The following is a 23,984-nucleotide window of genomic DNA, read 5'->3' on the forward strand; positions in this document are numbered from 1 at the left end:
AGCACAAGAGAAATGCGCGGCTTTTTACGCAAACTCTGTATATAGCTGGATCGATTTGAACAGAAGCCTATCTGTTCCGTCAGACGCGTGATAGTTACAAACGGAAAATGCGGTTAAAAGTGCCATCTGTGCAGACACGCTGTGAAGTAGCCTCGGGGTGTTAAAGTGTAAAGTAAATCAAAGTCATTGTTGACTTTCTTCTCAGCAAAGTTTAGGTTTAACCAAAAGATTCTTCCCTTGGAAGATCAAGGTTCCAGATGTCCCTCCGGTACTGGCTGGACTGTTTCATAGCTTTAAAGGAGACATATTATGCTCATATTCAGGTTTATTATTTGTAGTTATTACTTAGAAAAGTTTACATGCTCCGATGTTAAGAAAATAAATCTGTTTTCTGTGGCACCTATTTTCAGCTTCTGTGGGAAATGCCTGGTTTTTAGCTCCTGTCTCTTTAAGAAGCCCCTCCGATAGAGCCCAGTCTGCTTCGATTGGTCAGCTGGCCCACTGTGCTGGGATTGGTTAGGCGCTTCAGACATGTGACAGGCATATCGGCCTATGCTCTTGCTTTACCTGGCTTTGATCGGGGGTGTAATTAGCCACTAGGTGTGAATAATCGGTATTATCCACGATACTTCCGGGTCATTTGGATGTAACGTGACATCACAATGACCTGGAAGTATCTCGGACTACTGTCGAGGAGCCTCAGGAGATATAATGTTTTCTCCTTCCTTTACACCGGATTTTTATTTTTATTTTATTTGCAGCCGCTGTGTATACACCAAAAACCTACATAACACAATTGAGGAAAGAAAAAGTGTAAAATCCTGATCTGTCTCCTTTAACAACACATCAATACAAATATCAGCTCATTTTCAACGTGTATGTTTGTGAAGTCAAACGTCCTCTGAGCTTCTCTCGCAGCAGCTCCTCGTGTAGGCTTTCTTGACAGAGCCTGGAGCTATCCTCCAGCTGCTTTTGCATGTGATCTCTGTGTTTGCATGCCGCATATAGGATGTGAGTGTCACAGACCGCCTGCAGCAACACCGCCTGAAGGCTTTGAAGCCATTGGCTCCATTGAGGCTGATACTGTATCAGTGTTTCGGAAATCTTGTCTTTGTCAGTACGTGCTCTAACAGCGTGCAATGCTAAGTTCTGCTTCTTCTTTTTTTTTGCCAGTTCTGCTAGTGAAAGAAGACAGCAGCATAGAAAAAAAGGAGTGTGAAGAAAGTGTATCACTTGTGTGTGCCAACCACAAGTGTGCTTTTCACAAAACATACAGTTTCAGCCTTGAACTCTGAGGCTTATGCAACATCGGCATATATATCCAACGATTAGTGTGAAGAAAGGTAGTAAATAATATATATATTTTTCATCTATAAAAACTTCTTTCGACACAAAAAGCTCAGAAAACAGGAAGGAAATAAATTCATGTTAAAATCTTTTCAAACTAAAAATAACATCAACATTTACCAGCTATTTTTTGCAGTTGGTTGGAAGTTGAGTACAAAGAGGTTAAATCATTACTATAAATGTCGATCTATTCATTACCTTTTCTATTGCTGTTTGTCTGTCAAATGGGCAGATTCAGTCAAATTTTCAATTTGAATTTATTGAAAAGGGGAAGATGGGGCATTAGTTTTGCCAGAGGTATTTACAATCTGAGTGTCCCACTGCCGCCAAGTGTTTTTATTTGCTATTTGTTTGTCTAGCTATCCGTCAGCATGATTACTACAAATCTACTGAACCAGTTTCCATGAATGAAAGTTTGTGGGGGGATGGGGCATGACCGAAGGAAGAACTCGTAAAATTTTGGAGCAGATTCGAACAAATGTTGGGAGCCAGGATTTATTTTTCACTTTCTTTATCATGGCAAGATGGCCTTAGCCTTGGTGGAGACGTGTGCCCCCCCCTCCCTCTCGTTGCTAGTAGCTACTCTCATTAAAGCAAAAAGCCACTTGAGGAAATGTTACATGTGATTATCCTGAGGCAAATGGCTACAAAGAAGAGACATTGTTAACTTCATACTTTTATACAATACCAGCACTCGACCTCTTCGGGTGGAGTTTAACAACATATGTTCAAGCTGTGTTCTCCAGTTCTCAGTAATCAGAAAAAAGTCACTTAACAATACCAGCATTTACAGAGTCTTGCACCTTGTTGCAAGAGTAATGCAAATGAACGGTTCTCTCTTTATTCCAAAGTGCTAAAGTGTTAAAGTGCTCACTTTCGTGGTAACACTATGATGAAGGCAGTTAGGAATATAGTCAGTTACTATAGGAACCTGTTAAATTAGCCAATCATCTGTGTAAAAAGAGGTAGACTTGTGTGGAAATAAAAGTGAAAAACAGAAACTTATTTGCATTTTTGGGGTTAAGTTATCCAACAGATCTCAGGCAGCACCAATGGAAAACTGAAGCCACCCCCCCACTTTCATTTTGACAGACATAAACACACTTACGCGCTCAAACCTACACATACGCACACACCCTGACACACGTATAAAGATATGCTCGACCCGCCTGCCTGCTTCTGTCCTCATGCCATTGTCTTTATTAGGGGATACTGGTAAGCGGGACAGATTTTCCAGGCCCTTGCAGGCGGTCTAACGAGGCAGACCATTTCCAGCAAGCCCTTGGCCCCCCGCCACCCAAATGAAGACCACATTTCTGCAGCGGCTGCCTGAACTGTCTGTCTGCCTCTGCCATCTAAAGGGAAGCTCAGCCTGTTGGGGCAAGATTGGATCGGTGCACTTCAAAGCCTTGTGGGCTGCAGAGCTCACATCCTGCCTGTGACTGGCATCACTATGCGTTCCGAGGAAGACTTCAAACCCCAGGTCGTCGGTGGCCGTGCGAGAGTCTGGCTCGCAAACCCTTGAGCCAGAGAGAAGCCACCTGCTGCCTCTCTGTCAAGTCCTTCGAATACGGAGAGACAGGGTGACCTCTTATCGAGACATCGCGCCTCCCCAGCCAAACAATTGTCCAGAAGACTTGTGATAACCTGATGGGTTATCTGCAGTTGGTAATTTTCTCATCCATCACAGGCTGACACTCTCAGATTCGCCTCAACAGATTCCAACTGCTCTCCTACCTGCTGATATATCGGGGGGCCAGGACATTATTGATCTGTTATGAATGGAAATCAGCAATAACTGAACACTAATTCCTCATGATTGCAAATATGAAGTGGCCTGCACCCACTGCACACACAGCTGTGGCAGCAACACAAAGCCCTGGTAACCTAGCAACAGCTTCACCATAACAAGACCACTTTATTTCTAGGTATGTCGAACCAGAGAGCACTGATACAGTATGTGGGCCGGGAAAAAGCCCAGCGTGAGGTAACTCCATTATACCCAACATGGTCAGTGCACACTGTTTAATTGAACATCAAGTCCAAAGATGATGATGGTGATGGTGTTTGTAGAGGGACCACTGGGCCTTGTGTGTACTTCTGTATGTGCACAACAGGGATATTAATTCATGTGTGTTCGTGAGAGAAAAAAAAGGGCCAGAAAGGATGGAGGGAAACTGAGAGACATAAAGGAGCAGGAACAGACAGAGAGAGATAAGATTTAGAGTTTCTCATGTGACCCTCCTCCCCGGAGCGGTGACTACATCTGCGCAATCACCCCCAGCCAGCACCGACTCCACGCTGGCCCCGGTCGCCTCCCCGAAACGCTCCCAATGCATTCCTGCTCCAGCTGTAGCTTCCCCTCCTCTTCACGGTTCCTCTCCTCTTCCCACTCACTACCATGCTCTCCCACCATTCCTCCTAGCCCCCACACTCACTCTGCTCTCTCGCTCACTTGCCGGGGCCTGGGAGTGATTATCGGCCCATTGCCGGGAGGAGGGTAGAAGGAAAGGAAAAGCAGGAGGAAAAAAGGGAATTGTCTGGAAAACAACATGCTCTCTTACCCCTTGTTCCGATTCCAGGGGCTCAGCTTTGACTCGGACTGCAGGCATTCCGTCAAGCATTAACATCCTGTTTCTGAGGCTGCCTGTGAAAGGGGACACAAGAGGAGGTGTAAGACGGGTGTGTTTTAGCATGACTAAGCAGGTCCCACACTCGAGTCATTCACAACATGGACACGGAAAACGTTGAGGGTGCACCCGCTGAGGAATAAACACATTTTAAATAGGCACAAATTAATGTTTCAAAAACCATTCAAAGCTAGAAAGAAAAAAAAGATGCGCGGAAACTGTGTAAACTCAGACGGAGCACAGCGTGACTCCCTCTCCTCCACAATAAAGATTTTCCAATTGCCTGGTAGGCTGCTGTGGGGCTAATAACACTTCATAGCACTGACAAAAAAAATCCTCTTACCGCTTCAGTGGAATACAAATACTTGCTTTGAAATTCAGTTACTCAACAATAACGATGACATCTATGATAACATGAATAAAATATGACATAAATAATATACACAAATACTCCTATTATTACTACTACTACTATTCCATATGTACACAGTATCACGCCACATCATGACAATGTTATATTCACACACACACACCCCCTCCGCTCTGTACAGTGGGCTGCAGCGTCCGGCTCCTCAGTCCGTGCTGTGGCTTTAAGAGGGCTCCACAGATGGAGCCAGTGACAACAATGCATGTTCCGTATTCCTCAGCTGGGGCCGACCTGAGGTAACCCTCCCTCTCATTATTATAGCAGCAGTGCATGGAGGAATGCGAGCGAGACCAACCGACCCCAAACATCTCTCTTACTCCCCAACTGTTGGCACCAGCAGCGGGATGTGTGCACGGCCCAATCCGCGCAGTCAGGAGTGACGCCGCATCATGACTTTTGTTGTGCGGAGAGAGAGAAAAGCTCCGGGAATCATAAATGAGACGTATACAGCTGGTTTCCTGACCCTCCAACAGCACCATGAGATCACACACACCACACCACATCCACGTGGACATGTCCAATAATCAAGTTCTTGTACTCACCAGAAAATCCACTAATGCCATTTCTCTTTCTACGGAGTTCTTTCAGAAAATTGCCACAGCAGATTCATTTAATGCCAAGTATTGTTCCGCCACCTCTTAGATTCTCAAGCAACCGCTTAGTCCTGACTGTGTTTGTGTGTATGTGTGTGTGTGTGTATGAGAGGGAGGTAGAGAAAGAGGGAGGATTTACTCGGCCTGCAACCCCCCCAGATCTCGCCTCTCAGGTCTAAGTCCCTCAGGTACCCTGGCTGTGCTGCTATTGTATTGTTGTCCAGGATGTCCTTCGGCTTCAGGTCTTGGTAGGCCCAGATAGCGTTGCCATAGTAACGGCTGGGCAGGTGGAGCTGCAGCCTCAGTCCAGCCTCAAGCCATGTGTCGAGGAGAGGAAGAGAGGCGAGCGAGCGGAGAGAGGCTGAAAAGTGAGGTTTGTTTTTACTCCAGAAGACCATCACTCCAGCAAAGAGACATTTTGTCCTCTTAATTTTCAGGGTGCACTCAAGATTCACATGAGCTCATTCGTTCATTTTACCCTCAACATTTTTGAACTAATTTGTTTCCTTTCAGAAATAAGCCGCTCCTCTTCCTGAAAAATAAAACAGCTTTCACTTTTACGCAGCAGAATTGCGCAAGCAGCAGCTTCAACCCATGCGCCTATAGTCCAGTTAATCCAGTGGTGTGTGAGCGCCTTCCTAATGAACTGGCCTGCAGCAAGCTATTCATAGGAAATCAATGGCAAGTGCATACCCCTACTTGTGACTGTAACGACCAGAGAGCTAACAGCAGCGAGAGACCTAACACTGAGTAATGAGCTAACACAGGGGCACTGTGTATTGAGGAATTCACGTCGAAAATACTTTGACTGAAGTCGACTGTCAATAGCTCCGAGGAAAAGATCACGCTGGCAAGTTAGAGCTCGGGGATCACAAGTGCAAAAGATTAAAAATGAGAACGAAGATTGAGTTTGAAATGAGGAGAATTTGTTCAAGTTAATAAACCGATGTGTTTCCAGTTCTCTCCAGTACTAAATTTGGTGCGCTGGCTGCCAGCTCCGGCAAACCAGCAGTGTGCTGTCCATCAGTGGTATGAGGCTCTGTGTGTGGGAGATGGAGAGCGGGAGGGGGTTAGAGGGAAACAGGGTAGATTAAGATCACCTTTCCATTTGCTGCACTCCGAAATGAAATGGCCATCCCAGGTGTGTGGGGGAGTTGGATGGAGAGGAGGGCAGTGGAGTGTTGAAGCATCTCATTTCTCCCTCCCTCCCATCCACCCACCCATCCATCCGTCCCCACCAAAATCCAGAGGAAGAAAAAAATACTGAAAGGTAAAGGGAGCAGGTGAAGATTGAGGCCAGTTCTAGCAGCAAAATAAAAATATTTCAGTCTCTGCTGCTCTCTTTGCTTTTCTGTTTATGCTTATTTGTGTGCCTGTTAATGCATTTCGAAACACAAGCTCAACCTCCCGCCTCATATCCACATCTATGACCCACAGGTCTGCTATCTCCCATCTCGCTGATGGGCTATCAGCTCGGTGTGCTGACTGAGGCGATAGCAACTTGCTGGAGTGAGAGGATAAAGCTCAGCCGAATCAACCCTGAGCAGACTATCTGGATCAATTAGAGGCGGGGGGGGGGGGATCACCAAGAAACCTCTGACCGGTTGTTAGCACTGTCACAGCAAGAGGCGGTTCGGCTTCCCGTGAGGAGTCTGCATGTTCGCCACTTGTTTGCGTGGGTTTTCTCCAGCAGTCCAAAGACATGCAGATTGGGGTTGACTGGAGAATATAAATTGACCATAAGTTTCAATGTGAGAGTTGGTTGTTTGTTTGTCTCTAGATGTCTCGGGATACACCGTTGATCTGTCCTGGATGTCCCTCGCCTCTCGGTCTATGTCAGCTGGGATCCTCACTACATCTCCCCCTGCAACCCTCAAAGGATAAGCGGTACAGATAATAGGTGGAAGCTCTGACCTTCTGAGACCTCAATGACACCATCCTCTCCTATAAACCCATGTGCAGATGTTTGCACGCACGGCACATAAACCCCATAACATACAAAAGGAAAGCATGTAAAAATTCTACAAGGCTTCAGCCCACAGACTACAAATCCCCGGGAATGGCTCAATTCATTTGCTGTCAGTTTGCTGATATTTGAATGAAGATGGATGTTCTTGAGGCAATTGTTTATTGTTGATTGCTAAACAGGAAGTAGTTGTATTGGACAAAAGCTCAAAGGTGTGTGCTGGTTGAGTGGGAGGTGTAAATCACCGTGAGTTCGTGTTCTCTCGGCACATAAGAGTGTGAAGACGGATCCTGCTTCGACGCCGTCTCTGGGTGTTCGCTCACACAGCAGTGAAACTCATTTTCCAAATCGAGGAGAAAGTTAAGCTTAAACAAACTCACAAGAGCAGTTTTAGTATCTGGCAGTGTGTACTCTCTTCTGTGCACATACTTGCACATGCACACACCCAGAGACCCACTGTAACAGACGGGCCCGGCCAATGCTTTGTTCCCATGTTGAGCGCCCAGAGCAACTGGGTGCATCTGTGTCACAGAGGCTGGACCTGCTGCCACGGTCTGCCATGGAGGAGATGGGGGTGGAAGGGGGGGGGGGATGAATTATGGGAGACACATGAAGACAGATTAAGGAAGGTGATAGTAAGAGAAGTGAAGGAGAGAGTGTGGGTGGGTAGGTGGGTCGGTGGGGGCTTGTGGTGGGAGCGGCCAAGGGGAGTTGAAGCGGTTGGGGGGTGGGGGCGGCGGCGTAGGTGGGTTGAGCGGGGCGGGGGGAGGGGGGTGTTTAGTGGGGCAGAGGAGGAGGGGCTCCGGTCGGACAAGCGAGAGAGGGTAGAGAGGGGATATGGACCCGAGCCAAGGCCCGGTCGAGCGCAAAGCACACGGTGCAAGAATGCCAACAGACCCCCCCCACTCCCCTCCCTCCCACCCCGGTCCTCCGCCAGAGAGAAGAGAGAGAGAGAGAGAGAGAGAGAGAGAGAGAGAGGAAAAAGGGGAAAGCAGGAGAGGGAAGGGAAAAACAACGAAATGTTGCAAATCTGAAGCAAATGATTAACTGGTAAACCAGAGCAAAATGCACGAGAGAGGACGTGAGAGGAGCATTTCCTGTGTTGTACGCCATTGGCCTTTTTGCCACAGCTCACTTCCCCCTTGTGTGCCACTGGACACCCCTAGGTGACACATTGGCCCGATAACAAGCCGACATCTACGAGCTCCCCAGCACACTCCTCCGCTTCCTCTCTTTTGACTCGCTCGGTGCAGAAACTTTTAGAAAGGCCGTGCAAGCGGAGGAACGTTGAGAACTCACTCACCACACAGGTAACACAGACACCTTTGTAGACCCGGGGGGGAAATAAACGGCCTAATAAATGTTTGTTTAAAACATACAGATTTTGCAGTGTTGATTCAAAAGAGCAACAATTGAATCCCAGCTGATTTTGATCTCGGGCCTCAGTCTGCTTCGCATTAGGCCGTCTCTGTTCATGACCTCATCCTGCTGGCCTTGTTCGGGTCTTGAGAGTCATTGAAAAAGTTCCCCGCAGAGTTACTGCTTTAAAGAGTAACTGCGCCCTGCCAAATAACAGCCCTCTACGTGGTCAAAGGTTCAACAGACTTGAACCTTCAACCGCAAAGCCCAGTGATGCCCTGGAAAGCAAAAACATAGACAGCAGGGATGCACCGATCCGATTCGACTATCAGATATCGGCCCATTATTGAGTGGTATAGGCGCAGATATAACAAATAACAATTTAGTAAATGTCTAAAAGTTTTGAAAGCAATGTTTAAGTCAAGCCTGATGTTGATATTTCCACAAATAAAGAATGACCCTATGTTTCTTCCACACAGTGAAGCATAAAGCTTATTAATTAAACACTGGAATCAGAGAAGCATAGTCCAATACTCAAAGCAAACTCAAGTGTGATGAAAGGGAAAAAGTAATACCACATAAGTTAGTCTTTCTAAACGATGCAGATAGAAGCTATTTGGATTGTCTAAAGAAAAGGTTATTGGGTTTTACTCATGTATCGCTGCTACACACTTTGGCTTTCGAAAAGAAAAACAATTTCAGCACATGTAGTGTAAGTCTTAAATTTTCAGCTAGAGTGCTGCAATGCATTTCCTCCATGTGAAGTTACTCTTTAAGAGGATCATGTGGCAACCATGGCTGACTAAATCCACCACAATGTGTTTTCATCCTGAGTTAAGATAAAAAAAATGAAGGTGAAGTAACATTCCATGTAAAGCTGTGATGGAATCTTCGACGTGACAGTGTCAGACCTGACTAACACTTCCCATCATAACTGAACTTTGTGTATAAAATAGACGGAGTTCCCCTTTAACCACTTTCCCACTGCATACACCAGGTAAACAGAGTTGATGTTACGTGTCGATGTAAGAAAGGTGGAGTTGTGATTTCTCCCTGAGACCTCACTCCTGGATGTACTGAGATGGACATAGTCTTTTTTTCCCTAGTCATTCCTGGCACTCTGTGAATGGTCTCAGAATTTCCATTTCATAAGATGTATTTTCCTTGGCAGCAGCAGCAAGCAAAGTCTTTTGGATGCTTCTGGGACATTTTTGAACTGGGCTCAAGAGAGCAGAGTGCTGCTACTACCTCTCCAGCCACAGAAGCACAGACTTCTCTAACCCGGTGGCATCAACCCAGTCCTATGTGCACTACCCTTTGAAAAAAGGAGAGAGAATAAAGTTCCCTCTAGGGTTAAAACCCCCTTAGAGATGCACTCAACTGATGCACTTTACCTTAAAACTCCCCGTGTTTCCCTCAGGGAATAAATCAGCTCCAAAGAGGGACAACACAGCTCTCTTCATGAACACAGCTATTATTAGACCGAATACAATCCTCATGTGTTGGACTTTTTTTTTCCTCTCTGGGACATAAAGCCAAATTTGGGAAGCTTATCAAGCCCCATCTATTTAAAATGGGGGTCAACTCCCAAAAAATGTCTGGAAAATTGGGTCTGAAGTTCACATATGAAGAGAGCAGCAAGGAATTATCTGGATCAGACGTGGTCACAAAAAGAAAATGTGCGGTGGTGAAGGATGGCAGTTGGGTAGAGCATCTAGAGGGCAGTCACATGACGTAGAACTTCTGCTGAGGAAAGCAATCTCGAATCTTAGGTTTCCAAATACATCAAAATGACTGTGTATACTCAGGTTTTTAAACACAGGTAAACCTGCTCAAAAAGACAGATTTACTCTTTCCCCATTGTCAGTAGAGGAGTTTGTTTCTCTGTTTTTTCCCCTGGTGAGTCATGTTCCACGGCACAAACAACACAGAAACTGACCAGCTCTCTCACCTCGGTGACTTGCCAGAGTGATATCTTGCACGATATGAAGAATTACCCTTGTGCCTTGTTACCACGATTTAAAAAACACAAACATGGTTATTTACGAGCCAACGCCTGAAAGTTCAATTTGTGTCATAAGGTCTCACTGCTGGACTGTACAAGAAAAATATAAGAAAATTAGCGTTGTCGTAGAGGCGTCACGTTTTCCTATCTGATGATCGGAGCCAGAGCCCAAAAAAAACTGCATCAGAGTAATTTGACCCTAGAGTGAATGCCGATTGTATCCATTCCCATTGCATAAGAAAGCCAGATGTTATTGGATGTTAGTGGATTATTAAACCAGTGGAAAACAATTTCAAGTTGACATCGTCTTTGTTCATCCTGAGATATTTTTATTCTTCCAGTTCCCATCATGTGTTAGAAACGTTCTCGGCGTGATCACCGGCTATGTCTGATTCTGTCCGGGCTTCACCTGTCGTTTTATCCTATGCAACGCTACACAAGGGACTGGGCTCCCTGCTGCCCTCAGTCATGCAGCCAGCAAATCAAAAACAACATCGGCTCCTTGACGTCATGAAACTCGGAAGCAATAAACACATTATCAAGGATCATTTGATTTAAAGAACCTGTCGTCAGCAACTGAAATATGGCCATTATGCTCCCATACCGACTTGTGACTTAATGAATACGCCTTGCATGACCGACCTTTAAGCTGCGGGTGAGGAAGGATGTTATCGACAAAATGGTTGTCAGAAAACGCCAAGCCAAGGGAAAGCTGAGCATTTGCAAAAACCAAAGACGCGGAGGAGAATAGGCCGAGACAGCCGCGAAGATGGACACCAAAAACCATTTGCACGGGTTGAATGGAGATTGCAAAGGGTTTATTGATCTGATCGATCTGTGCTTCAGAATGAAAGTCAAGCTCCATTGTGGTGAAATCCCAGCATTGTTTGTGAGCCACTGCAGAAAAACAGATCCATAGTGTGACTCTTTCCATAAAGTTTGAATTGCACACTTTCATATGTGGTATTCTAAATAGAATTATTTTTATAAACTAGTGGACGATACGTGTGTAAGGCAGAGTGTAAGCTTAAAAGAGGCGAGAAGATTACCTGAGCTTGGGTTCCTGGGGTTTGGTACAGAATGTGTGAATAGGCTCAGCAGCAATGTGTTGTGCCATGTTTTGTTTTTACTCCAGCGCTCTCCTCATTATGTAAGTTCCTGTACACATCTAATATAAAAACTTTCCTTCAAATACATCGTAAAAGTCTGATATCAACTCTCTTTATGGCACGAGCAACAAAGGAAGAGTGAGATATGTAGAGGAGGAATAATTTATCATGTGTGTATCTATGTGAAAGTGACATAGCAGTATGTGTGCTCGAGCCAGTGAGCTCAGCACCTGGGAGGAAACCAGCTCCATTTGAAGAGTTTACCCATGTAAATACACAGAGAACACACACTTACACACACATATAAACAACACACGCTCACGCACAAGCGAGGGCCCACGGAAGTTCCCATATTCTGGTGGATTGCACTTGGGTCTTTGCTATTTCTGCCAGGGGCAGGGGGATCCTGTGTCAGTAATCCTGTCGGGATGAGGGGGGGATGAGGTCGCCGGATGCGGCTCAAGTCCACAGCCTTCACCACACACAGACACACAAACACACAATCGTAGGTACAGTTTGCTGAGTGGGTAATACTGTACTTTTCACACAAGAAAACAAATGTAGTTTCTAGCAGAAGTTGATCCCACTAAATGAATTAAACTCTGTCATACTCCAACACATGGTTTTATCTAATGCATATTAACCAGTGACAATATTTTGATCAGATACTATTTGTCTGTAGTGTCTCTTTGTAGTCTTAGTAACACCTATTAACAATTCTAAAAATAAAACAAAGTTGTCAATAGGTCAAAGAGAAACTCCTGTGAATATTTTTGTTTTATGAGACTTTTTGTCTTTGTGTAAGATCTGCGTCTCAACTAATGCCGCCTCCGTCCCTTTTAAGGTCTTGTGAAACTGTGGGAAATGAAGAAGCTATTTATTCTGAGAGGAAACACTCAAAGCGAAAAAAGGAGTCAGTCGCTGTCTGGTTTGTCTGCGTCTGTGTGTCAAACACACTTCTCATGAAGATGACTTCCTGAGCCACAGCCCTCTTCCGACAATCTGACTACCACACTTACTCACAGAACTTGTGACCTTTACCTGCACCTATGATGAACCAAGTTTATCCTACATTCAGAGCCACAGACACACACACAAAACTCCCTTGATTTCACAGCATGTGCCCATGAAAGAAGAATAAAGACGCCCATTCAACACAAACAGCCTCCCACACACACCTACAGTATGCTCGCACACACAAACACGCATGCACATCAAACACGCACAGTGACACACATATCACACTCCTCCACAGTGCTCCAGCGAGAGGTGCACCAAGAGTCTGACATCCTCTTGCATCATGTGCCTCAAATGCAGCAGAGAAACAGCAAAACAAGCTGTGACCGTGACGGCTCTAAAGTGAGGTGGCATTACTCAAGTGAGTTGCGACTCACAAGTCTTAGCGATTTGTGACACCATTCTGGGCAGTTTATATCCATTTGAAGATCATTTCATGTAATCATGAGACGGACTCAGTTAGATATACCAGTGTGAGCGCTGGACTGAGTTAAGAAACCACAAATAGACTCCTCAAAAAACAGCTCCCAAACAGCCAATACACTGCGAGGTCTTCCTGTTTCAACATAATCGGGTGACCTCTCTGGAACACCCTTCACGCACACACACGCACTCACCCTCGGTAAATGCACTGGGGTCAGCGGCTGTGCATCTAAAATAGCCTCTGACACAAAACTCACTTGTACCAAAGGAAGAGGGTGAAGGGGGGGGTGAGGCAGAGCGAAATAACACGCAGTAATTGGCACAGCGTTTCAGGAGGACGCTGCAATATTCTTTTCATGTTTATGGCGAAGGGTTCTCACACGGCTGGTCTATACTGTCTGTGTGCACGAGAGAGAGAGAGAGAGGGAGACGGAGAGAAAGGGTTAGCTCCAGTGGATCAATAAAAGATGCACTAAGTGACTCTGTTCTCGTCTCTTATTTACTCTCGGTGCAGAGGTCCCACGCTGAGGTGACCACACTGCAGTACTTGATAATTATCTCAAACTGTCCGAGGTGCATCGCGGGCTCCAGAGTTCGCAGTAGATAAATTGCTGGAAAAACCACAGACCATTTTTTACTCCACTTGAATGTTTGTTCCACTATAAAACAGAGAGATATAGAATATAACAGAAAGCGTGTTTAGGATAAAAAAAAAACCCATGAGAGTGCACGTGAAGGTGTGAATCACAGCACTCAGTCATGCAAAGGTTACAGCTGCTCTCTGCTTAGAGATACCGAAGGTTGCTCTCATCCGCTGCCCTAACATTGAGGTGGGATGCATTAGATTAGCATCCTCACAATAACCTGCATCCTTCCCACCACCACTATCACCGCCAACCACCCACATACTCTATCTCTCTCTCCCTCTCTTCCTCCCCTCCCCAAGGGATGACAGTCCACTGCTGCTGCCCTAATGGGGGTTTCTTTGAGTGGGCTACAGTCTTTTATCCCCCCAGGCTCTGATATGTGTATATATGTGTGTGTGTGTGCATTTGTTCTAACATGTATGTCTGAATGTGTCGTGCATGTGTGCGTGAGTGCATGTGCGATCTCTCCCTCCCCCAACATATGCACCGTGTACATACACGCTACTCACAATGGCTCGACTACTGTATTGTATGGGCCCATGTGTGCACTCACATGCACTCTCAAAGAACGACCTACATGTTTTCACAATAATCGTACAATGCAGCCATGCGGAGACACCAATACACTGACTCATCTACTACATATCATCTCTAACACTTAAACACACTCCTTTTTCTCCCGATTCTCTCCTGCTTCCCTTTTTCTCGCTCGCTCGCTCTGGTGATACAAACAGAAGCATGCATACGGGCATGTACACAAACACACGAGGTTAAATGCATTGGCCTTAGTGTTTAATAGTCTTGATGCAGCATCACTAAGAGCCTACCCTATCTAACCTCACTTTGTGGTGACACAACCAAATCCCCCCCAACACGCGGCATAACGAAACAGACAATATCGACCAACCGAAACATTCCTACACTTATGACATCAAATGCGCGGGCAGTTATTCTCGCTCACCGAGTTTTTCCGCCTTGCTTTGACCCATTCCAGCTCTCCAGCACCACTCAGTAAAAGCCAGCAGCTGTGTTTACCTCCATTACTCATCTACTCGTGCCTTCACCTCGGTTATTTTTCCTCTCCTGTCCAACTGATGCGATGCCATGTTGATACCTGGTTGAGGCAGCTAATCGAGCGGAGTCACGGCGCATAGCATGAGCTAACATTTCGGTCATCGCTGGAGCCAAAGAGCCCGTGGAATGCCACAGGCACCCCCCAAAATGGTTTCCACATGTTGTTTGCATAGTTTCCTCTCCTAACAGTTGACCTACAGTACAACTGGAAACAAAGTTCACAGAGATCCGTGTAGCATCCAGGTCTGCTGAAGTCATCTGCACCGAGGCAAGAGAGCTGTAGCCGCCCCAGAGTTACTGTAAAGGGAAACTCTTCCTCGAATATCACCTCAAAATGCTCCAAAACAATCTGAAAACGATGACTACGAACAACTCTCCCATCCTCTTATCTTGGCTTCCTTCCTTCCTTCTCTCCCTCCTTCTATTGACCAACCATAGTTGGCTAAAGCAAAGCAGACGGAGGAAACATCACCAGATATTGACATACATTTCCATCTGAGCCATGGAAACACCAAGCCATCTTAAATCAGAGTCTGGGGTCAAGCGCTGCTGTGTGAGTCATTTCCAGTAAGCGCTGAGTGTTCAGCTCTAGAGATGGTGTCATTGCGAGAACAAAACTTGGATCTCTGCACTGGTCAGAAAACATTGCCTTAAATATACCTCCGCTTACATCTGTTTGTTGTTTGATGACACATTTTTATGAAAAGATAAGACGAGTGGTCCTTTGGCTTTTTTTAGAAGTATTCAACCGAGGAATGCAACTAAAATCAAAACACTTACGGTGATGTTTGACAAGCTGTAATGGCCAATGTTAGATTGCAGTTCATTCTGTTTGCGTTCACTGTTGAGACCTCGCTTGCACAATACTTTCCGTTCTCTCGCTCACTCTCTCTCTCTCGCTCTCTCTCTCGTACTTAGTCACAAAACCCACATGCTCCGGCACTCCGTGTACACCCTTAACTCGATTTTGGTAAACAAACGTGGGCTGGACACCAGGGGGGGTCAAAGGTTGGCCCCGCAGGAGAAAACGCACAAAGGGGAGGGAGAACATTTTGTCATCTCGTGACATGATGAAACCACAGCACACAGAGTTAGACCCACAGCTATCACCTACAAATATTGGTCCTAGTTCAGACACAGAAAGCTCAACGTGACAACCAGCCGCATGTCTTCTGGTGCAGCGTGAAACAGCAGCAGAGTAGCTCCAGATGTTTTGGATGCTTAACTCACTCGATCCTTGACCTTTGTGTCACATTGCTTTCATTAGCTTTGTATCCAGGTACATCCATTAACCTGCAAAGCCGTCGGTATGCCTGCTGTCTGTTGCACAAATTGTGTACATAGGAACCTGAGGGTAGGTAACTCTCGCTCTATGGCTGAACGTCCAGGTTTGACAGCTCTCTGGGAATGTGATGAAACCTTAATAACCAGGGGCCACAGAATATCCCGCGGTGCACCTTAAGCATTCCCTACCTCTTTAATTTTCCTCAGCTCACACTCAGGGACCCCCCAGTGAATCCAGCCACGTCGTGGACTGCAGTCTATCTGCAATCAATGACGATACACTCCACAACACCCACATGGATCGATGATACAGAAGTCTGTCAATATGCCAGCAGTTAACCCAGCTGATTAGGGGGTAATACTGGGAATTTCCCATCTCCCTGAATAAGACAGTGGGCCTACATGTAGTTGGGAGTGCACGTACAAGACGCACAGCACCTCTTCCTGAAAGATACAATCTGTCGGCACACGCCCAAATTGTGAGTTGTGATCTGTGGCAGACAGATGATGCTTTAAGTGAGGGGGGGGGGGGCGATCCTTCCGAGCAATTAAATGTGCCGGGCAGAGCTGTGTTGATGGACAGTTAGAGTCAATCCGTTGGTGACTGGCTTTTTAATTGAGTCCCCCCCCACCTGCATTGATCTCTATCATAAGCCGTCGGACCATGTCTTGCGGTGGGGGGGTTGAGTCGTGGCTGCAGCGGTTTGATGCAGTCGTGTGGTGGGAAACGACTCAAGAGCCGCATCATATTGTTCACGATCAAACCAGTATGGTTTTAATTGTGATAAATCTTAACATATGCGACTCGACGTGACGTTCAGTGGAAGACAGTGAAAATAAATGATCGATGTGAGTGTTTATTTAGCTAAAGATGCCAAGCCAAACAATTGAAAACACTCATTTCAAAACCGGGCTGGAAAAACAGCAACAAATCACTTTGCTGACTGAAATCATTTGGTTGAGTCCCGCTCAACGATTCATAGCGACTGACAGAGTAATTTCACTTTTTGACCTCAGCCAAGGATGGTATGTTTTCACCACAGTCTGCTTGCTTGCTTGCTTGGTTGGTTGGTTTGTTGGTTGGTTTGTTTGTTGGTTGGTTGGTTGGTTGGTTGGTTGGTTGGTTGGTTTGTTGGTTGGTTAGCAAGATTATGGAAAAACTACTACAGACTTCCACTAAACTTGGTGAAACAATGGAACACGGGCCAAGAAAGAACCCATTAAGTTTTGGTCCACATCAAGGGAATTTTTTTCCACTTTTTTTTTACATTGCAAGATTTTTTAACCAATTTCCCAGCGAACAATACAAGGATGCTGATAAAAAACAAAATCCAAGCATATTTGGGGGACTGATATCTATGAGTGTGTAGTTTCTTAATGACCCTAACCTTAAATGCACTTCCTTTTTTACATCACATATCACGATTCATACTGTTGTGATACTCAGTGCTATATCTGACTGTGTGCACGTTCAGTCTGTCGCTGCTTCAAGCTGTTTCGTTCCCTGTCATGTTACACATGTTTGTACAGTTAATAGCACAGCAGACACTTTCTTTTGCACGAGGTTTTCACACCACAATTGTTTCTGCGAGTTTCGCTGTCTGTATCACGGCTCAGCTGTCAATGGTGTCATCAGTCGCTGTGATGATTCACTATAGTCGGTTTGGTTTAGAGATTCAACATTGGAGATTTGATCTGATTTTCTTCAGCATTTTTATCATTTTGTTATGTCATCGCAAAAATACCCTTCAAGATTCTGATATTATCTTCAAGTGTTATCACCCTCTCCTCATAGCAGCCTTCACCCATTTGTTCACCAGCGCCAGGGGATATTTATATTTCCTGTTTCAGAGCTTGGATATGATTCTTCTTCACTGTACTAGAGTCTCCACTACATGTGTGGTAATATTAGCCTGCTTATTCATGCACAGTGAGAAGGCCCTTTTGTAAATGGATTTAAGTGAGAGTTTAAATGGGCACTAATCTCACTCGCTGAACATCCTCGAGCTGCAGGGGGTCTCATCCACGGCACACACACACACACACACACACACACACACACACACACACACACACACACACACACACACACACACACACACACACACACACACACACACACAAACACACACACAGACACACACACCCACAACCTTCTCTTTCTTCCTCTTTATTAATTTTTGTGTTGTTGTTGTGCATGGCACCCCCACTTAAACGCGCACACACAAACACACAAACACACACCCTGTGGCTGTTAGACAGTTAAAGCCAAACCAGGGCCTCTCCATAGCACAGGGGGTAAAGTCACAGAGGTCAGTGCTCAGTTTCCACATCAGACCCAGGAGCAGGGGCCAGAGTCTCATCGCCCCCCACCCTCCCACCCACCTTCCTCGCTCCCTCCCTCCTGCCCTCTTGCTCCCTCCCCTCCTCTCGCCACCCACCCACCCACCCACCTCCCCCTCCTGCTGGATGTACAAATGCCTTTGCTGTCAGCTCTGCCCTGGTCCCCTGTAATTGAAAATAACAGCCAAGGGCCAGCCCCCGGCCACTCTGCCCGGCCTGGTGGCTCCCTGCCTCTCTGACAGCCACCCATCAATACCAATGACTATTACCCTGGAAGTGAGAGCGCTGCCGATGACATCCAAGACACCAGCCCTGCAACACTCCCCCCCCCACATACACACACACACACACACACACACACACACACAAACACACACACAGTGTCCTTCCTCCGCTACCCGAGCCTCCTAATGTTTAACCCGTTGCTAACAGCCTCCTCTCTCTCTCTCTCTCTCTCTCTAAGCTGCTACAGTAGGCTATCATGGGCAAACAAGACTCTCTCTCTCTCTCTCTCTCTCTCTCTCTCTCTCTCTCTCTCTCTCTCTCTGTCTCTCTGTCTCTCTGTCTCACACTCTCTCTCTCTCTCTCTCTCTCACACAAACACACACAAACACACACACACACACACACACACCAATGCTTTGCACCAACAAAACTCTCTCCTGTGACAAGTCGCAAAAGTCTGACAGGCAGCAAACTTTTTTCTCGCAGGGGGGGGGGGGGGGGTTCGGTGTGTGTTGCTGCTGCTGCTGCCGTCACACTTCAAACTCTCCTATTCAACACACTCAGTCAACAATCCCTCCACCACACAACTCTGCGCAGCTCTGAAAGTTGCTCTGGAGGTTTAAAAGGATTTCACAACCGGTGCCGGCCTCTGCAGACAGAGTCAGGATGCTGCTGCTGCTGCCCAAGTGACCCACAGCCACCAGATATCACTTCTCTTTCTTCATCTCTCATAATGACAGCTTCTGATTCTTCTTTCTCATGGTTGGGTGAAGTGTGACATGCCCAGTGCCGGCACCATGCAGGGCTCTCCGGGGTTTGACAGACCCCCCCAGACACAATGCCATAGGTGATCCGAGTTGTCATGTGTGTCCTGACAGAGCAGTGACAGCTGAACTAAGACGCACGGACACACACAAGCACAAAGCCGAGCAACGTGACAGATAAACCACAAAGCAGCAGCAGCGGAGGAACCGGACGAGAGAAAAGCACACAGACCTTGTCAGGAGCTGCAGAGCCGCGGACACCAGGACACTGTTCCTCTCCTCTTCGCTCCTCTCTCTCTGCGCGTATGTCCGTGTGTACTGTACGCGTGTGTGTGTGCATGTGTGTGTGTGTGCATGTGTGTGTGTGTGCATGTGTGTGTGTGTGTGTGATCAGCTCCCTCCCCTTCTGCCTCTCAGCTGCTCAGCTTAGGCAGTTCTCAGGAAATGAATGGGGAGCGCACAGAGAACTGTTGTACTTGCAAATGACTTACCCCGAGTCACATGATCCGCTAAATGTAGGGTGGGCCGGTGGGTGGAGGCTTCATAAGCAAAAAGGGGAAGACAATATACTCTAAGCTTTAACAGCATGCATCGAATTACACGGGGCCCCTCCAGGGAGGTTTCCGACGCGTCCGCGCTCCAGACCCGGGCACACCGGACTCCGTGGCCCCCCCGCCCCCCCCGAGCACCGGGGCGCCTCCCCGTTTAAAGGGACCGGCGGAGGAGTGAGGGATTCATTCTGTTCATTCACACCCATGATGCACTTCTTTAGTCCTGTCACATTTACAGAGGAGTAATAATCTGATACTTCTTCATTCTTTCCTACCTCGTTTTGACCTCTAGTTATTCATATTCTGGTGTTTATCTATCTATCTATCTATCTAAATATCTATCTATCTATATTTATCTATCTATCTATCTATCTATCGATCTATCTATCTATCTATCTATCTATCTATCTATCTATCTATCTATCTATCTATCTATCTATCTATCTATCTATCTATCTATCTATCTATCTATCTATCTATCTATCTATCTATCTATCTATCTATCTATCTATCTATCTATCTATCTATCTATCTATCTATCTATCTATCTATCTATCTATCTATATCTATCTATCTATCTATCTATCTATCTATATCTATCTATCTATCTATCTATCTATCTATCTATCTATCTATCTATCTATCTATCTATCTATCTATCTATCTATATATCTATCTATCTATCTATTTATCTATCTATTTATCTATCTATCTATCTATCTATCTATCTATCTATCTATCTATCTATCTATCTATCTATCTATCTATCTATCTATCTATCTATCTATCTATCTATCTATCTATCTATCTATCTATCTATCTATCTATCTATCTATCTATCTATCTATCTATCTATCTATCTATCTATCTATCTATCTATCTATCTATCTATCTATCTATCTATCTATCTATCTATCTATCTATCTATCTATCTATCTAGCTATCTATCTATCTATTTATCTATATATATATCTATCTATATATATATATAGCTACCCAATTCGTCAGGGTTTTTAATGGACCTGCACAATTAAAGAGAATAAAGTTATTAAAAGAGAGTGGATGGTTACTTTAAGTATGGTTGAATAGTTATCTATCATATTTTAATTGTTTTATATAAGCTTAGATCAGTAAGTTAAAGGTCCAGTGAGTAAGATTCAGGTGAAAGGGATCTATTGGCAGAAAATGAATATAAAATAATGTCTCTTCTGAATTATATGAATTGTTGTTTTCTTTACTCTACAATGAGCCCTTTATATTTAAATACTTTATATTTACATCAGGAGCGGGTCCTTTCTACGTAGGCCGCCATGTTTTTTTTACAGTAGCCAAGACTGGACAAACTAAACACTTTTTGAGTTCTTATGACAACCGAAGGCTACCACTGGTTCCCTCTCATGTTTGGAAGGGGAGGGTCAGGTGAGGGGTATTCAGCTGCAAAATGTTACTGAAAATGTCTTACTGTTTGAATTGAGAAAATGAATGAATCAGTTCCCTCTATTAATTTTGTTACCACTGTAATATCATTATGGTTTTACCACCGGCAACATGAACGTCCTCGTCATTCAAACATTATATTGTCTGAGGTGAAAAGTATAGAAGCAATCCAGCTTTTTCGTCTTCTCTTGTTTGATGCTGTCTTGACTTCCTGCAATTTGGCCAAGAGTCTGAACTATCGTACAAAATGTTTTCACGCTGCAAACCATCCAATCCATAGTTCAGTTTGATCTGGATCAAAACCACTTCTTGAGGTCGGGATGCATTTTGGTCTGAGGTACGTTTCACACCTGTTATTTTAGTTCAGACAAAACTAGTCCAAAGGTTTACCAAACAAGGAAGGCGTCTCTTTTTCTTTTCTCTCTGCAACTTTTCAAATGTGAAGCTTATCCATGCCATTAGCATTAGTTTTATGTTACATTGGGCTTTAGAAAACCATGATGGATGGATGGATATTTTATCGTTAGACCAAAAGATGTATCCGCGAAGCAAGAAAGTAGTACTCCCAATACCACATATTTTTGTGTGTTAAAAAAAAAGGATTTTATTACATTTTACTATATTTTATAATGTATTATTTTCTCATATATAGGCGAAGAAACTCAACTTGTATTGCTTTTATTATCCATTTCGATTGTTGATTTTCTTTAATTAATTTGTTTTCAAGATGATCTATAACATATCTGATAACAGCGTAATTCTAACTTGATGTTTTTTAATGGCTTGTTATGTCTGACCATCATTCCAAGACATGACTTCATTTAGGTTACCGTCATGCAAGTCTGAGAAAAACAGCAAATATTGGATTTTAGTTTCAGCTCCAAAGTAAAACGTCACATTTCTGCCTGCTGTTTTAGTGATTAGCCTTGAATAACATGCTGGAACATTTCCATATAATGACTGCCTTCAAATTCTCCTCTGCACAGCGCCCAAGCCACTGTACCCATGTCAGCTTTCCTCCAGGTGTTCTCCGTCTTGATGAAAGGTATTTCTGTGGTATGGGGGGGGGGCGATGCTGATGCTGCTGAGCGCCCACGGTCCGTCCCCTGGGAGCTCTAATTAAGGTAAAGGAAGCAACACTCATCTGCATGGCTGATGGAGCTCGTACCATTTTACTCGGTGCCGGCTTTATCGCGGCGCTGGAGGAGCACGGCTGAGAGAGATGATAGAGACAGAGGGGAAAGGACCATTTACAGTAGTAGCACTGTGAATCCTGATCCAACTGCTGCCCACTTAATATTCACTCTGTTTCACACAAGATACTGTATGTCTTGTGTTTGCAATGAATGGATGTTAAAATGGTTGGGTGGAGACAGACGGATGGAACAAAGGGGATGGAGGGAAAGAGTGACGAGATTAATAAGGTTGTCTGTGCTGGATGGAGAGGTGGCTGGGTGATTGTACACGGGTGAATTAAGAAGTATTTTCTGCCTGCCTTGATAGGAGGGGCTCCAAGTGTCCAATGGGAAGAGGGGTTGTTTGGATGAATAGATGAATGGATGGATGAAGGAGGACTGTAATGAAAATTGTCATGGTTACAAAGTGCATATCCACTCAGATGGTTAGATGCTAAATGGTTTATAATATTAGATATTCCTTTCTAAAGCGTATATGTTTGAATACATTTAAATAGCTACAGTATATTAACACAAGTATAATTGAGTTTTTTACACCAGTTCCGTCCCTGATTTTCTGAACTGAGATGAAATAATTCTTTGTTTCCCAATTTTTAACATCATTACATTTCTAGAGATAGTTATTTTGGATCTGGTCTCTGTGACCAAACAATCCCACGCTAATAATTTGTATTATGAAAATATAAACAAAAACAGAAGGGAAGTGAACTTCTGCTTAACATTTAGTAAAGATCAATGATCCCTGCCCTTATTTGTCAGAGTTGGAGCCAAGGCTGTAGTCATGATCCGACTTTTAAAAGTACAATTACATAAGTATATCAAATTATTTAAAATAAACATAGATATCTTTTAATTAACATTTAAACATTAGACTTAAAACATAAGAAAGCCAACACATTTGGGTCCACAATGTTAATATTATATTGGATTATTTTTTAACAGAAATACATGCATTGCTATAGATCTATGAAGACAAGTACAGTTATTTTAGCAAAAGGTTTAGTAAATTGGTTTCAATTGATCCTAAACTAACCTCCTCTCAGTCATATTTTCTCCTCCTGTCCCCCTCTACACCCTATTTACAATTCAGTTTATTGGGGGGGACAATTTGATCCAATATACACATTGTGGGGGGACTCTTATGACTACTGCCCAGGTATGAGCACTGGAATTGTCAGTATACAAACCATCAATTCTTCCGAGCATATGACAGACATTAAAAAAGAATGACACACAGCATTAGGTCAAAGGTTTAAATTATTGGCCAAATATTGAAGCATAATGTAAATCTGTATTATTTTAACACACATATTCACTGAAATTTAGTTTAAACTAAATTAAAACAAAATTAAATATATATATGGCACAGAGTACAGTAGATTAGTCACTTCACATTTCCAATGCCTCTTCAATGTCACTATTCTTAACAAAGTCCAAAAACATCCCCCAGATACAGTAAAATTGAAAAGCTTTCTTCCTAACTACATATGTCAACTTCTCAAGAGCCAAGCTCGACGTTAAGTTTTTTAACCAGTGGGTCTCGAGTGTTATTATACAAGAGACTCGTCAATTACAGATTCATGTGAT

General features: G+C 44.5%; 1 protein-coding gene across 7 annotated transcripts in view; it reads right to left on the reverse strand.

Annotated features, from left to right (window-relative positions):
* klf12b (Kruppel like factor 12b) overlaps window positions 1-19,814 on the reverse strand; it is a 41,867-nt gene extending 22,053 nt beyond the window's left edge. The window contains exons 1-2 of one of the 7 annotated variants that reach the window (XM_061088117.1): window positions 19,705-19,814; window positions 3,912-3,994 (exon numbers count right to left, since the gene is read on the reverse strand). In XM_061088117.1, the coding sequence (XP_060944100.1) occupies window positions 3,912-3,994; window positions 19,705-19,801 (180 nt within the window). In that variant the 5' untranslated portion in view covers window positions 19,802-19,814. The other 6 variants (XM_061088120.1, XM_061088121.1, XM_061088116.1 and 3 more) reach the window with 6 other exon arrangements.
* Window positions 19,815-23,984: the final 4,170 nt, after the last annotated feature.

Source organism: Limanda limanda, chromosome 16 (assembly GCF_963576545.1).
Source record: "Limanda limanda chromosome 16, fLimLim1.1, whole genome shotgun sequence".
Classification (NCBI taxonomy): Eukaryota; Metazoa; Chordata; class Actinopteri; order Pleuronectiformes; family Pleuronectidae; genus Limanda; species Limanda limanda.